Raw genomic sequence first — 16,372 nt, 5'->3', positions numbered from 1 at the left:
GTGCCGTGGTGGAACCTGTTCTTACAGCAGCCGCTGGCTGCTTGATAAGTACGAGGGGATGCTGTCCTGGCCCGCCTGCCACTGCAGCGCCTCCCCGCGGGTGCAGCGAGCAGCCGCCGTGTGGGGAGCAGGACTTGGCCCCCTGAGGGTCCCCTCCGGCTCTTGGCAGTTCCGTTCTGCTCCGCCTTTAGTTTGTGTTTATTTATCCCTGCCCCCCTTTCCGCTTGTGACTCAGTTTGCATAATTTGTTTCTTTCTGTTTGAAATTTCATACACGCACCTCGTGGGACGTGTTTGCCACAGTAAGGTTGGTTCACATGTCCCTCACCTCGCGTAACTGCCCTTCACTCACTGGGGTGAGAGTGGTGAACCTCGCGTAACTGCCCTTCACTCACTGGGGTGAGAGTGGTGAGGATTCCCTCTGCTGCAGCTCTCAAGCGTGCAGCGCCGCACCGCAAACCATGGTCCCTGGGCTTGCTCGTCTGGTAAGGGCAGGTTTGTACGCTTTGACCACCAGCTCCCCAGCCCGTTGCGGTAACCCACCCCCATGGGGTTCCCAGCCCCTGGCAACCAGCGGGCTACTTTCTGAGAGTTGAGCTGTTTTACCTTCTGCATGTAAACGAGGTCATGCAGTGTCTGTCTTTCTCTGTCTGACTTACTTCGCATAATGCCCTCCAGGTTCATCCCCGCTGTCACAAATAGCAGGATTTCTTTCTATGGCTTAATGGTATCCCACCGCATACATACGTACCGCATTTTCTCTTATCTGTTCATCCACCGATGGACACTTCAGTTGATTCCGTATCTTAGTTGTTGTTGAATCATACTGCAGTGAACATGGGGCGCGGGGATCTCCACAAGACAGTGATCTCACTTCCTTCTGATAAATAGCCAGGAGTGGGACTGCCCATCATATGGTAACTGGTTTTAGTTTTTAAAGGAACCTCTGTACTCTTCCCTTATGGCTCTGCTGATTTCCATTCCCACCAACAGCGCACAAGGGTTCCCTTTTCTCCACGCCATTCTTCAGCATTTGTTTCCTCCTATCTCTTTGATGACGGTCCTTCTAACAGGCGTGAGGTGACATCTCACTCTGGTTGTGATTGGCCTTTTCCTGATGATGAGTGATGTTCAGCACCTCTTCAGTGTACTTGATGGCCATTGGTCTGTCTTCTTTGGAAAAATGTCTATTCAAGTCATCTGTTCATTTTCTAATCAGATATTTATGACTTTTGCTATTGTTATTGTTCGAATTGTATGAGTTTCTTATATATTCTGCACAATAATCCCTTATCAGATACATGATTTGCAAATAGTTTCTTCCATCCCATGAGAGTGGGGGAAACTTTCTCATTTTGTTGATGATTTATCTTGCTGCGCAGAAGTGTTTTAGCTTGATGTAGCTCCACGTGTTGATTTTGCTTTTTTTGCTTGTGCTTTTGGTGTCATATCCAAAAAAATCATTGTCAAGACTAGTGACAGGGGGCTTTTTCCCATATTTTATTCTACTCTATGAGTACTTACCGTTTCACATCTTACGTTTAAGTCCTTAACCAATTTTGAGTTAATTTTTGTGAGTGTGCCTGTGTGCCACGTTGCTTCAGTCATGTCTGACACTGTGCAGCCCCGTGGACCGTGGCCCACCAGGCTCCTCTGTCCATGGGATTTTCCAGGCAAGGATGCTGAGTGGGTTGCCATGCCCTCCTCCAGGGGATCTTCCTGACCCAGGTATCGAACTCGTGTCTCTTACGTCTCCTGCATTTGCAGGCAGGTTCTTTACCACTAGCACCACCTGGGAAGACATTTCGTAAGTGACATCAGGTTAAATTCATGCAATCTCATTCTTCTTCGTGTGAATATCCAGTTTTACCAGCACCACTTATTATACAGACTACCAGTGAGTACTCTTGACTCCCTTGTTAAATGTTACTTGACCTTAAGTGCATGAGTTTATATCTTGGCTTGTGATTCTGTTCCATTGATGTAGCTATCCTTCATACTAATACCATACTATTTTGATAACTATAGCTTTGTAATATAGTTTGAAACCAGGAAGTCCAGCTCTGTTAATTTTATTCTTTCTAAGGCCGATTTGGTTGTGTGGCGTCTTTTGTGATTCCATGTAAGTTTTAGGATTTTTTTTTTCAATTTTCATGAAAAATGTCATTCACATTTTCATAGTAATTGCAATGAACTTATAGATGGCTGTGGGTCTATGAATATTTTAGCATTATTGACTCTCCATGTCCATAAACACAGAATATCTTTTCATTTATTTGCATCTTTCTCAATTTCTTCATCCATGTCTTAAAGATTTTGTTGTATAGATCATTCACTTTCTTGGTTAAATTTATTTCTATGTATTTTATGGTTTTTTATGCTATTATAAATGGGATTGTCTTTTTTCAAAGAGATCATTGTTAGTGTGTAGAAATGCCAGCTTAGGTCATTTTTATTGACCTGTTTCAAATTGCTGGTGAGCTCAAAGAATGCTTTACCTTTTATATCATATATATCTTTTACATTTCTGTCGTTCAACTTAACTCTCCTAGATTCCATCTCTCTGCTGTCACCCCATCTGTTTATGCACCCCGTCCTTCTTTTTAGTTCTCAGTTTTTATGTGTAGTGGTTGTTGAGTGATGGGCCCCATGTGTGAAGAAGCAGTAGAAGAAGTTAAATACATGCTGTGATGCTGTCAGTCAGAGGTGGGGTTCACCACAGGTTGAGCTGGAAGTGGCTGCCGTGGGTGGGGTACTTCCTGGGGAGTACTTCCTGGGGAGCACTTCCTGGGAGCACTTCCTGGGGAGCACTTCCTGTGGAGGTGCTGGAAGGCTTTCTGTGTCCCACCTTGGCCCTCAGCTGTCAGCAGCCCCTCTCCTGAGCCACAGAACAAGCCTCTCTCGACGTTTGCACGCCTCCCTCGGCAGTTAGCGTGTATTGCTGACCAGAGACACGTGGTCCTAACCCCCGGGGTTGGCTGTGCCCTGGTCTGGCTTTGGTCTTCACAGGCCACAGCCCCTGCGTCCCAGGTGTGGGGCCTTCCCAGCACCCCTGCCTTCCTCCCCGTGGCGGACACGCCTCCCTCTCTCTCTGACTCGTCCTGGGCAGCTGGCCGGCCGCCTGCCCCTCTCTGGTGGCAGTGGACTTCTGCTTGGCCTCCGTGGAGACCCTGTTCCTCACAGGGCCCCTGCTCCTCCCGGGCGTGTCTGTGCTTCTGTGCCTCCCCCTGGCCTCGGGGCTGAGGCTGCTGCTGTGTGTAAGCCAGCCATCCTCAGTGGGGCTTCCTGCTTGGCTGCTGCAGGCCCGCACCCCCAAGGGAGCGCTTTCCCACTCCCGCCCAGTCATTCTCTTCAGCATCGGGCGGTCAGGTTCCCTGATAAGGCAAATGAAAGTACAGGGTGTTATCTGTGGGGAAGAGCTGGTGAGCACAAACGCCCCTTGTCATTGAGACTCCCGGCTCTTCCAGACCGACGTGTCAGTCCACTCGTGGTCTTTACTACATTTTAGCGCGTTTCTTCTGCCCTGTTTATAGGCCGGCTGCCCTTGTTCTGTCTGGGTGCGCGCGCTTTGCCAAGGATGAAATGGATCCTGTCTCTTATCTCTCCTTGGAGGGGCTTGTAACTTGATGGAATTCATTTTATTGGTTGCCTTACAACTCAGCATTCTGATAGGTTTAAGAAAGAATTTATTTTTTTTTCCCTCACATATCACCCAGCCTTTTCTTATTGTTAAGGTAGGATTTGGCATTCTTTTTCACTGCTTTTTGCATTCAAAATGGAAGTGGAATTAGAAGCAAAATGAATTGGAAGATACGATTCTTGGTCTCCGAGACTTGGTAAGGAAGGAGCATACTCACAAAACACTGCTTTCATGAGAGAGTGTGTATCAGGTGACAGCTGAGTGACAGAACAAAGTGGATAAAGCTGGCAGAGAGGGCGAGGTGGCCGCGGACTGGGAGGCTGGCGAGAGACTCGGATGTCTGTGGTCCAGGGCCTTCCCTCCTGAGCTGGTCTCACGTGACACTCGCCCGCTCAGCAGTAGAATTCTGGCGCTTCTGTTCCACTGTGTGTCCTTAAACACTGTGCTTGGTCACCTCAGTTGTGTCCAACTGTGTGTAACCCCAGGGACTGCGGCCCGCCAGGCTCCTCTGTCTGTGGGACTCTGCAGGCCAGAACCCACTGGAGTGCGCTGCCCTGCCCTGCCCTCCTCCAGGGGACCTTCCTGACCCAGTGATTGAGCCAGTGTCTCCTGCACCTCCTGCATCGGCAGGAGCGCCTCCCGATAATAAAAGCCCTTCATCACCTGAACTCATGAGATGTCACCAGACGCGTATCTTGCTAAAACCTTCCAGTTTACTTTCTTGCCTTGACAGAAATGTCTTTGGAAAAGTGTGTTAATCTCTTTACCTCTTCACCCTGCTATTTCACCTACCTGGACAGTAGCATTGTGGATCCTCCTGTAACTACTACCTGTTTTTAAATTGAGGTTAAGACTTGCCATTTTAAGAGTCTTTTTCAGGTTAATTCTCAGACATTTATTCTTTCTGAGTCTCCGAGGACAGACTTATCTAGCGTAATTATAATGAAGAGTCCCATTCAGGGAGCCAGAACACTGTCTTAGCTCTGTCACTAATTGTCTGATCTTACTCAAGATACATTACTTCACTAAGGTTTTTGGTTCCCTGATATGCAAAGTAGGGAAAAGGCTTACCAAAGTGTGTGGTAAAGTAGGTATTTAAAGCATGATCAAAAACACATCTAACACAATTAAGTCATGAGTAAGTCACTTAATTCTGTGCTTCTTTCACCACCTGTAAAAATTACAGCATACATGTTTTAAGCCTCTTTTCCAACTGCAGACTGCCATGTGTTTTTAAGGTATCACCATTGCAATTCTGTATAGTTGCTCTCTTTATAGTTTATTCCTGTATTTCACGCAGGTATTTTTTTTGTCTTAGGGTGCAGAATGCATAAGCCCAGGGGGTGCTGCCAACTTGGGAAAAGTCACACTCTGGACCTCAGTCACTTCAACTCTAAAATGGGGACGGTACTACAATGAGTACCTACTTTCAGAAAACTCATATATTACAAGCATCTCAATTTTATGAACTCTGAAAACTTGTATTTTCCCATTCATCTGCCTACATCCCTTATTTATCCCCAGCCCCTCAGGCCCCCTGCAGGTTTCAGCTGACCCAGGGTTTTGCATTAGTATTAGACCTGTCTGCCATCTAGTGACGGAAATGGTCACTGCAGGGCAACAGCCTCCTCTTGCATAGATAAGGGTCGGATCCTCGCTCTTCTATGAATGCTCTGATGTGCTTTGGGGGAACCATCGTCTTGCTTGCTGCAGCTAAGCCAGACTCCTTTCCCAGTGCCTCATCAGACGTGAGCTTTGCTGGCGCTGTAAGCTGGCCCCGTACCTGTCTTCTCCTGCATCTGCTCTTCCTGCTGGTCTTCCCAGCCCCTTCTCTCTGCCTCACTCGATGTCTCACCAGAGGCTGAGCTTCTCTAATAGGCTGTCTTCTCTAGTAAATTTCATTCCACACTGGTAACCTTTTTTTTTGTTTGTTTTGCATTAGCTTCACATTTTTAGTAAGCATCCCTTGCAATACAAGTGGTAATTATTTCTAAAATAATATGTTTTCACATATATAGGATATGTACTTTATATTTTACATTTCCATATAAGAAAATTTTTATTTTGTAATTATGTGTGTTTAGAACCTACAGTAGGAGTGTGATTGAAGAGGTGGGACATCCAGTTCCCCATCTTATTTGTAATTCTTTGCATCAGAGAGAGATGAAATTCTGCTAATTTTGTTCTCTTAAGATATGTTTTTGCATCCAAAAATGCACCCTTTCTCATGTAGAACCGGTCTCATGACAGCTGCAGACGCCGGCAGTTATCTGCTGGTTTGCGCGGCCTCCAGGGCACTGGCGAGTGACCGCGGCTGGAGTTCCAGCCGCACCGGGTCTGTACAGCTCAGAGACTTCGAGGCCGCCTTGTTGATCACAGTTTACCATTACTTAAAGGACGTAGTCACAATCCTGTGTTGTTAGTACTGTTCGTCTGCTGACAGTACCTACTTATTAGGAATGTTACAGTTGGACGTGAGTCATGATCAGTACTAATGGCACTTATATAAGTTTTCATCTGTGATCAGAATGCTGAGAGCAGTTATATCCATGTTAGAGTGCGTTGATATTTGTAGCTGCTTTATTACATTCAGTATTCAGCATTTTCACCCTTTTAAAAAAATCTCGAGAGGCGGGAACATTGTCTCCTCCTGTGTGCCTTGCAGCGCAGAAGACGGCAGCGCACGCGCAGTGGGGGCTTGGTGGACGTTCGTGGCTGAAGAGATGCTGAGAATGTTTTCAATGAGGTGTGGTTGCTGCTTCCCTCCCTGGAGCGCAGAGCGGCTTTCAGGAGGTCCCCGGAAACAATGAGCGGCTTTCTGCTGCCCTCCGTCATCCGGGTCTGAAAGGCGGGGTCTCTCCCTGCCTCCACCGTCGCCCCCCCTTCTCCCCGCCCACTCTTCCCTGCTGGGCTTCTGATCCCCCCCACTTCCTGTGACCTGCCTGGAACTGACCTGCGTCCAGCCTCGCACCTTCTTAGTATGCACCTGCCATCTAGTGGTCAGCAGGGTAACTGCAAGACCAGCAGGCCTTCAGTAACCCTGTGCTCTGACCCAGGCTCTGACCCCAGGGACACCATAAGCATCTTTGAGTCTGTTGTGTCTGCCCTGGTCGTCCCACCACAGAACCTGTGCACGTTTTACTTCCTCTTCTTATTACCTACTTAATTCCTACTGACCTTTCAGAGCTCAGCTCAGACGTTTTTCATGCGAAGCCATCCCTTGGTCTCCCTGATGAGGTCAGATTCCTCACGACAGCCATAATTGAGTACATGCTCCTTGGTCATCTTGGTAGGCTTACTTTATTCAGCTTAAGTCGTGTTTCCTTGACTAGATCACAGTCTCCACGGGGGCAGGGAGCCCTGTTCTCAGTCGTCCTTGCACTGGTATGTAGCCCAGGGCTTGCTGTCCTCTCACAGGGTGTTTGTCTGAGCTTTGCTGGATTAATGAGTGTAACACTCGTAGATGCCGAAGATGCCCAGGTCAGCCCCTTAGCATAGTGCCATCGTTTTTACATTATGTGTTTTTATCACGAGAAGTTGGACACGACTGTGCGACTGAATGGAACTGTTTTCTTATCAGTTTTAAATGAATTGAAGTACTCAGCCGAAACTACCTCCCTACTGTGGAGGTAGTCACTTACCCAGGAGATACCAACTGCCTGATTCAAAGAACAGTTTTTTATTAAAGGGTCAAATTATAACTCCCTTGTTTTATTTGGTTCATTAGCTAATGAGAAAACCAATAAGATGCAAAACACTGGTAGGGTAGGTAGTTCATAGAACAGACACATAGGCAGTCAGTCCTGAAACATGTGCTAACCCTTGTTAACCGCCCTTGTCCGCACCGTAGTAAGTGCAGCTTCCCGGGGCGGGCGTCTCTGTGGACAGGAGGCATTCCCGCCGCCATCAGGCCTCCGCCAGGGGCCTCTGGCGGCCGTGGGGTTATAAACGGTGTCTGTGGACGCTGCAGACCTCTGGAGCATCTGGCAAGCCTGCCGTGGAACGCCTGGCGGCACTCCTAACATTCCCAGGAAAGGACAGCAGCAATCGGGCCCACTTCAGGATCTTTTACAGTTTTCCTGACAGTCTCCCCTCTTGTGATCATCATGACCTCAGAGATTATTCTCAATCACAAAAAGAAGGCTGTTTTCATTAGATTTGACCTGATTATTTACGCCAGAGCTTTGTGAACCTAGAGCCCTTTGGTGTAGACCAGCTGAGGCCACAGAATCTGACTTCTTTCCGTAAGTTTTCATGAGAAGTCTCAGATGGGGCTGATGAAAGTCTGTTTATTTGCTCCCTGAAGGTTAGGAAACTAAGCCCAAGAAAGCTTTCTCTCCGGGAAATATCTGTTTCACCTGAAACAGAGACAGATGGGGGTGAATTCCTCGAGGTTCTCTGGTCCACTGGGCAAGGCACCCTTGAGGCTGTGAGGCGGGGACCATGCGGTTCTCCAGGGGCAGGGGCATCCGTAGGCATGGGCTCCATGCGTCTACAGCCCCTGGTCCACAGCGGTGGCTTCAGACAAGGCCTTGGCTGCACAGGTGATGCAGTTGTATCCTGGGCGGGTCGTTAATGGCAGTGAACATCACAGAGCCCTGTGAACACACATACGCAAGGCCTCCCCGGCACCATCCAGATTGTGCCGACAGGACCCGCCGTCATCTTCAGCTCCTTTCTACGTCTTCTGCAGATTTCCTGACGCTAGTGTGGACCCCACGCAGCGTGGTCCTGAGGGGCTGAGAGAGAAATGAGCCAAGTGCCTGCCCTCGGGGACCAGGCTGTCGGACACATGCACGCCCGGGAGGGGAGATGGTTGGCAGTGTGAGGAGGAGGAGGTTTTCCCTGAAAGCAGTGAGGAGCCACTGAAGGGTTTCTTTGAGGAGCAGAGCATCGTCCTATCTGCCTTCATTTATCCTTTCACCTGGAGGATGCGTGCCTTGCGGCGCTGTGTTGGTTGCTCTGGTACAGCTCCGTGAATCAGCCCTAAGTACGTAGGCGCCCTCCCTGCGCGGCGCCCCGCCCCTAGGTCGTCACGGGGCACAGGCTGGGCCGTCCGTTACACAGCGGGTTCCCACCAGCTCTGTTCTACGTGGTCGTGTGTGTATGTTGGTGCTACTTTCTCCATTCATCCCACGCTCTCCTTAAGCCCCGTGTCCCCAAATCCATTCTCTACATCTGCATCTCTATTTCTTCCCTGCAAATGGGTTCATCTGCACCATTTTTCTGTTTATAGATCCCATAAAAATGTGTTAAATGTATGATTGTTTTTCTGACTTCCTTCACTCTGGACAACAGGTTCTCGGCTCACCCACCTCAGTTCGACTGACTCACATTAGCCCCTTTTTTATGGCTGAGTACTATTCCATCATATATATGTGTACCACAACTTCAGGATCCATTTGTCTGCCAATGGAAATCTAGGTTGCTTCCATGTCCTTGTTACTGTAAATAGTGCTGCAGTGAACCCAGGGCACATGTGTCTGTCTGAATCACGGTTTTCTCAGGGTATAAGCCCAGTGATGGAATTGCTGGGTCATATGGTAGCTTTAAAAAGATGTCTCTGTCAGCAGTTCAGAGACGGTCACTCTACAAGGCAAGAGGAAGGAGGTTCAGATGCGGGTGGTAAGTTACAGGTTTACACACCCGAGACATGTGTGGTGACAGAGGTAGTGGGGTTGGGAGGAGGGGACCAGCGTTAAGGGGGGCTTGAAGGCAGGGGCAGCAGTCCGTGCAAAGGCCCTGTGGTGGAATGACACTGGCGGGTACCAGGCACTGGAAGGTGGGGCCTTGGTGATGTCTTGTGGGTCAGAGCAGAGGGAACCAGGGGCCACTGCTCACTTTATGGACACGCGGAAACTGTCATTTCAGGCTAGTAATGCTCCCCAGAGGTGAGCGGTACAGAACACAGGGTTACAGCCTCCTCCTTTTGTCAATAAGTTAAAGGAACCTGGCACTTATTAGTAGTACCCTGATCAAAAAGGAAAAGAGTCTTTCCCCTTTTTCATAAAATCTATGGAACAGAAAGGAGAGCAGCTTCTGTAACGGCACAGAGCAGATGCAAAGGTGACCGGGGGTTGGGGTGGGGAGGGCCGCCTGGGACACGGGCTGGTTTTCCAGGTACCATGTCATGTCCTTGGGCACAGATTTGAAAATGATATTTATACAGATTTTTTAAAAACAGAAATCAACTTAATTTTTTTTATCACTTTTTCTCTATGTTGACTGCTTATAGCTTTCTCAATCTGTTTCACCCTTTTTTTTTTAAAAAAAAAAAAAAAAAGCTCCTACTTCCCAATTATATGCCTTATTACCACTGTCTCAGGTGACTCAGGCAGTAAAGAATCTCCCTGCAGTGTAGGAGAGCCGGGGTCAATCCCTGGGTCAGAAGATCCCCTGGAGAAGAGAATGGCAACCCGCCCCAGCACCCTTGCCTGGGAAATCCTACAGACAGAGGAGCCTGGTGGGCTACAGTCCGTGGGGTCACAGAGTTGGACACGACTGAGCAACTTTTTTTTTTAAATGACTGTCTTGGCACGTATTTCAGGGAGTTCTAGGTAATAACTTATGATGAAATGTTCATTGGCCCTTGGGAACTCTGCCACTGTACACCCGTTCCTGTGAAATTCCTATCCAGACCTGAAAGAGAATAGTTTTCTCTGAGTACTTACAGTATACAAAATCCATTCCACTAGCATCTACTAATCATTATAGTCAGAAAAATAATACGCACAGGTTTTCAAAAACTGTAGTCTGTCCTACTCAAATGTGTATATTTTCCGTCTCTCTGTGTTGAGATTGTGTTTGCTGCCTGGTCGTCGCCCGGTTGCTGTCTAGCTCGGTGCTCAGGTTTTCAGGAATGCCGCACCTGTGCTTTGTGAGTCCCGCTGAGGGTGTCCGGACTCGGCTGTGTGATTCCACACCTGAAGGGCACGCGCTGCACTGCCTGCAGTCTCAGTGGACCTCCTGCCAGTTACCCATCAGAGACTTCCGTCCATAAAACCGGGACCAGGGCTCTGCCTGTGCCGTATGGCCCTGGTGTGCTGGAGACAGTTCTGAAAGCACTGTACCCAAGTCCAGACCCACCAGAAACGGTAATGGAGAGAAACTCGGGGTTCATGTGAGCTCCGGAGCTGATGGTGCTTTTGTTACATATGCTTTCACTTCCCTCTGTCTTAATGTTGATCAGAGTGTAATTATTTTCTCATTTTTTTGTGTGTGACCTTAACAGTTATGTGATATGAAGTAGTCAAGCAGTTGACACCTTCACTGCGGGTTTGGACACTGTTACTTCTTCATACTGTGTATGGAGATAGCAGTTCCTAACGAATTACTGAATATACCTATGTGATAGCTGCTAATTAGAAGCTTATTTCTTAGCCAAAACTGAACACTCATAGAAAGCAAAGCATTATATTAACCAGTTTTGTTTCTCATTCTAATTTTCATTCCTTGTGAAAACTTACGTAACTCATGATGATAAGTTACACTGTTTAACACCCCTGTGTATGTAGAAATTGATAGAACCCTGGCCTGGCTAGAAAATGTAAAACTAAATTCGGAGGTACTTGCGAAATGCTTATGATTTAAATGACTTAGACTGTGGGAAAGCAGGAGCTTCATTAGAAAAGAAAAAGTTGTAGTTAGCGAAACAGTAACTGAGAACCTACGGTATGAGCAGGCAGATTGGAGAATGTGAAAACAAGCTGTGGAAGATGAACAGGGGGCTGGCAGCAGACCAGATTCCTCTTTCTGGTTCTTGTTCTTGATAAGGTGTGTGACCTTGAGCAGTGATGGGGCCTCCCTGGTGCTCCTCCAGACTTACTGTGGGGTTCATTAGAGCTGCTAAAGACAAGAGACTCAACCTTACTCAACTCTATATTCTTAGAACCTAGCCCAGTGTGTGAAAGAGAGTGCTTTGCAAAGTATGTTATAAACGTACATATTAAGTTACGTGTTTATTATCTTCTTGCACAGTCAATGATGATTTGTTAAATAGCAGTATAAAGTCCCAGCTCCCTCATAGTTTCAGATTTTTGTTTTCTTTTTAATCAAAAATTAAATGCAACACCCATAGCTGGCATAAAGGTAAGTGTACACAGAGGTCAGTGTAATAATAACAACGGCTTGTCTTTAGAATCAGAGGATTGTGATATATATATTGTGAGTTCTGGAGGGAATGGGTAAAATATATTTTTCCCAGAGAAATAATCTTTTAAGTGATAGTTGTGTTTCTAGGCCATTTCCCAGATTTCTGTTTAACTCATATACCTTAAACTTGTAAAAGTGTCCAACTCTTTGTGACCCCATGGACTGTATAGCTCACTGGGTTCCTCTGTCATGGAATTTTCCAGGCAAGAATACTCGATTGGTTAGCGATTCCCTTCTCCAGGGGATCCTCCCGACCCAGGGATTGAACCCAGGTCGATCTTTACCACCTGAGTCTTTACCACCTGAGCCACAAGGGATAACTGCAAGTCCCAAATAACATTGCTAATTACCAGAATTCTGGAGAGACTTACTACACATCCCCAGCAGGGGTTGCAAGACATGTTTCTCCATTTATTCTTTCCTTTCTCTCACTCATTAGCCCATGGACTGATTTGTGGGTATTAAACCACTCTTGCATCTCTAGAAGAAATCCCTTAACCATTATATGATCCTTTTAATGTATTCTTGGATTTGGTTTGCTAGTATTTTGTTGAGGATTTCTGCATCTATGTTCATCGGGAAAATTAGTCTGTAATTTTCTATCTTGAAAAAATAGAATTCATTTTCAATGTTGTAATATCTTTATCTTGTTTTGTTATCAGGGTAATGCTGGCCTTTAAGTTTAGAAGCATTCCCTGCTCTGCAAGTTTTTGGAATACTCTGAGGAGGAGTATTGTTAACTCTTCTCTAAATGTTTGGTAGAATTCACCTGTGAAGACTTCTGGCCCAGGACTTTTGTTTGTTGGGAGTTTTGTTTTGTTTTTTTTAATTACGGATTTAGTTTCACTGTTAGTAAGTAATTAGTCTGTTCAGATTTTCTGTTTCTTCCCCTGTTTAGTCTCGGAAGATGGTATGTATCTAGGACTGTATCTTTTTCTTCCAGGTTGTCCAGTTTGTTGGTATATGAGATGTTGTAGTAGTCCCATGAGCCTTCATATTGATTGTAACTTCTCTTTCATTTCTTATTTTATCGATTTGGGCCCTCTTTTTTCTTTGATGGATTTGGCTAAAGGTTTATCAATTTTGTTTGCTTCTCAAAGAACTAGTTCTTAGTTTCATTGATCTTTTCTGTCTTTAGGGTCTCTATTTTATTTGTACTCTGATCTGAATTGGTTTCTTCCTTCTACTCACTTAGGGCTTTTTCTTTTTTCTAGGTGTTTTAGATATAAAGTTAGACTGTTTATATGAATTTTTTTTTCATGAGGTAGGTCTGTGTTGCTATAAACTTTCCTTTTAGAACTGCTTTTCCTGCATCCCATCAATTTTGGAACAGTGTCTTTTATTTTCATTTATTTCAGGGTGCTTTATTGATATTTTCTCTGATTTCTTGATTGACCCATTGGTTGTTTAGTAGCATGTTGCTTTGTCTTCATGAGTTTTGCTTCTTCAGTTTTCTGCTGGTAATTGGTTTCTAGTTTTGTACTAGTGTGTTCAGAAAGAATGCTTGATATGGTTTCGGTCCTTTTAAATTTGAGATTTCTTGTGGCTCAGCATGTGATCTATCCCAGAGAATGTTCGATGTTCATGTGCACCTGAATGTGTATTCTGTCTTGGGGTGGAATGGTCTCTGCGTGTCCACGTGGTCTAATGTGTTACGGCCAGTGTGTTTCCTTATTTTCTGTCTGTATGATCTGTCCATTAACGTAAGTTCCCTACTATTATTGTATTACTGTCAGTTTATCCCTTTACGTCTGTTAATATTTGCTCTATATAATTAGGTGCTCCAATGTTGGGCACATAAATATATTTTTTTATTGTCAGATGCTATTTACTTATTTTTAAAAATTTTTATTGGTGTATAGTGGATTTACAATGTTGTTATTTTCTGCTGCATAGCAAAGTGAATCATATACATGCATCCACTTTTTTAGATTCTTTTCCCATATAGGCCATTACAGAGTACTGAATGGGGTTCCCTGTGCTATACAATAGATCTTTATTAGTTACCTGTCTTGTGTATAGTAGTGTGTATGTTTCATTCCCAATCTCCCAATTTATCCTTTCTCTCTCTTCCCCACCCCCATAAACATGTTTGTTTTATATATATGTGACTGTTTCTATTTTGTAAATAAGTGTATTGGTACCGTTTTTGTAGATTCCACCTACAAGTGACATCATGATATTTGTCTTCCTCTATCTGACTGACTTTACTCAGTATGACACTGTGTCTTTTGATTGGAGCAGTTAGGCTGTTTATGTTTAAACTGATTATTGATAGGCATGTACTTATTGCCATTTTGTTGACTGTGGTTTTTTCTGTAGTCCTTCTCTGATTCAAACATACAAAAATAAAGAGAAGCTTCTAAGAATTCCCAGGTACCCTTCATACAGCTTCAACAATGATCAGCTCACGGACAGTCTTATTTCTGTGCCAAACTTATGCACTCTCCCCACTCTGGATTAATTTGAAGTAAAGTAAATACCCCGTAGCACATAATTTAACCTGTATATATTTTAAGATCAATCTGTAAAAGATTACTATTTTAAAAAACATGGTTATGGTATAGTGTAAAAATGGGACAGATTTGAACATCAAGAGTAATAACTGTGATGGTTGGAGCCATATCAAATATGTACAAATGATAATTTTTAAAGACCCCCTCATGGCTCACCTTTACATACTGTTATGACATTAGCTCAGCACTCTAAAAATTGTTACATATAAGGAAAGAAGGAATTACCCTGTTTTTTTCCAGGGCACATTGTATTTCAGAATAGACAAATAGTTAATACGACAAAGTTCTCTATAGAATCCCAACAAGCAAATATAGAGGCACTGCTTTTGAAAAGTGTAATTACTGGATGCTAAACCTACCGAGTAAAAGACTGGTAAGGTTTGCAGTGGATGCACCAGGCCACCTACACCTGAAGCCAGTCACCAGTCCTGGTACCGCCCCAAGTGAGACTGTGCCTCCCACTGCGGCGTGCTGAGAAGTCCACACCAACGCCTACGGGAGTTCCTGCCAGAAACAGAGGAAAACTCAGACGTGGAAGCTAGCCAAGCTTCCAGATGTAATTGCAAGCTTATAGGAAATGAGGGTAAAACAACACAGTACAGGTCCCAGAAGACATGGGGGAGGGGAGGGAGAAGGTGTCATCCTCTGAGATGAGGGACGTATCAGCCAAATACAGTGCTTACCTTGTTGAGATTCTGGCCCAAACAAACTCTCTAAAATATACTTGGAGTAAGAAGGGAATGTAAGATATTAAATAATTGTTAGTAACTATGTGTGATCATGATACTTTGGTAATGCTAAAAATATCTTTTAAGATACATAGTTAAGTATTTACAGATGAAATGATGGGCTTTCCTGGACTTGATTCAAAACCTTGCTCTTCAGAGTGTGACCACCAAATCCAACAGCACCAACCTCACTGAAGAGTTAGAGATGCAGAAATTCAGAACCTACATCTTTACCATCTCCAAGAGACTCACACACACTCAGGATTGAGCAGCATTGCTGTAAAATACTGGGTGTGAGGGAGAGTGTCATAGGGGATAAAAGAAACACGGCTGCAAGTATTGATAATTACAGAAAGTGGAGGCTGAGTGCTTGGTGGTGGGACTGTAAATCAAGGGTTCCTAAACCAGGGACTGACAGACAGACTGGACAGAAGTGTTGATATACTCATCCTAGGGACTTTGTTGATTGGTTTGAGGTGCAAGAAAGCATTCAGACCAATATTGCCTGGTATCCTCCAAGTTACTAGGTAATATTCAAAAGCCCTGAATGCGTGTGTCTTTAAGAAGTATTCCTCATTGTGTGAAAGAGAAAGTGAGAAAGTGAAGTTGCTCAGTCACGTCCGACTCTTTGCAACCCCATGGACTGTAGCGCTCCCCTGTGGACCGTGGCCCGCCCCCGTGGACCGTGGCCCTCCCCCGTGGACCGTAGCCCTCCAGGCTCCTTCCATCCACGGGCTTCCCCAGGCAAGGATACTGACATGGGTTGCCACTTCTTCTCCAGGGGATCTTCCAAGCCCAGGGATCCAACCGAGGTCTCCCACATTGCAGGCAGACACTTTACCGTCTGAGCCACCAGGGAAGCCGTTCCTTACCATATCGAGTATCAAACTGCTGTTTAAAGTTTCTGAAAGTATTTAGTATTTAAAGTATCCTCACTCCTCATGCCAGTGTGTCGATCCCTCTCTCCAGCCACGGCTCAGGCCTTTGAAGAGCCTGGACGGAGCCCTAGATGCTGACGATGAGGAGGACGCCGAGAGAGCCAGCAAGTAAGTCGTGGGTTGCGTGCTCTGTTTGGCCGAAGCTCTAGGTGGCAAGGGATATTTCAAAGCATGTGCATGCCTGGAGAAAAGGTTCTGCTCCCTGCAGTCTCGTCTTCAGCAGGAGGAACCAGGGCTAGTGGGAGGCTCATGGGGGACAAATCTTGAGATGGGAAAGCAAGATAGGCCTGAAATAACTGGGAAGCAATGATGTCTGCAGAAATACCCAGGATAGTGGTCAAGGGGAAACAGAAGCCCCCTCCTCCCCCTGGACTGAAGAGGGGCAGGTGAACATCAGGAC

General features: G+C 45.6%; 1 protein-coding gene across 3 annotated transcripts in view; it reads left to right on the top strand.

Moving 5' to 3' along the window:
* The window catches only part of DENND1B (DENN domain containing 1B), a 278,593-nt gene that overhangs the window by 253,643 nt on the left and 8,578 nt on the right, over positions 1–16,372 (top strand). For all 3 annotated transcript variants that reach the window (XM_043922760.1, XM_043922761.1, XM_043922759.1), the window contains one exon: positions 16,004–16,080. In XM_043922760.1, the coding sequence (XP_043778695.1) occupies positions 16,004–16,080 (77 nt within the window). The remainder of the gene's footprint in view (positions 1–16,003; positions 16,081–16,372) is intronic.

Source organism: Cervus elaphus, chromosome 14 (genome assembly GCF_910594005.1).
Source record: "Cervus elaphus chromosome 14, mCerEla1.1, whole genome shotgun sequence".
Lineage (NCBI taxonomy): Eukaryota > Metazoa > Chordata > Mammalia > Artiodactyla > Cervidae > Cervus > Cervus elaphus.
The sequence above is the reverse complement of the archived record's forward strand: the minus strand, read 5'-3'. Positions and strand labels throughout refer to the sequence as shown.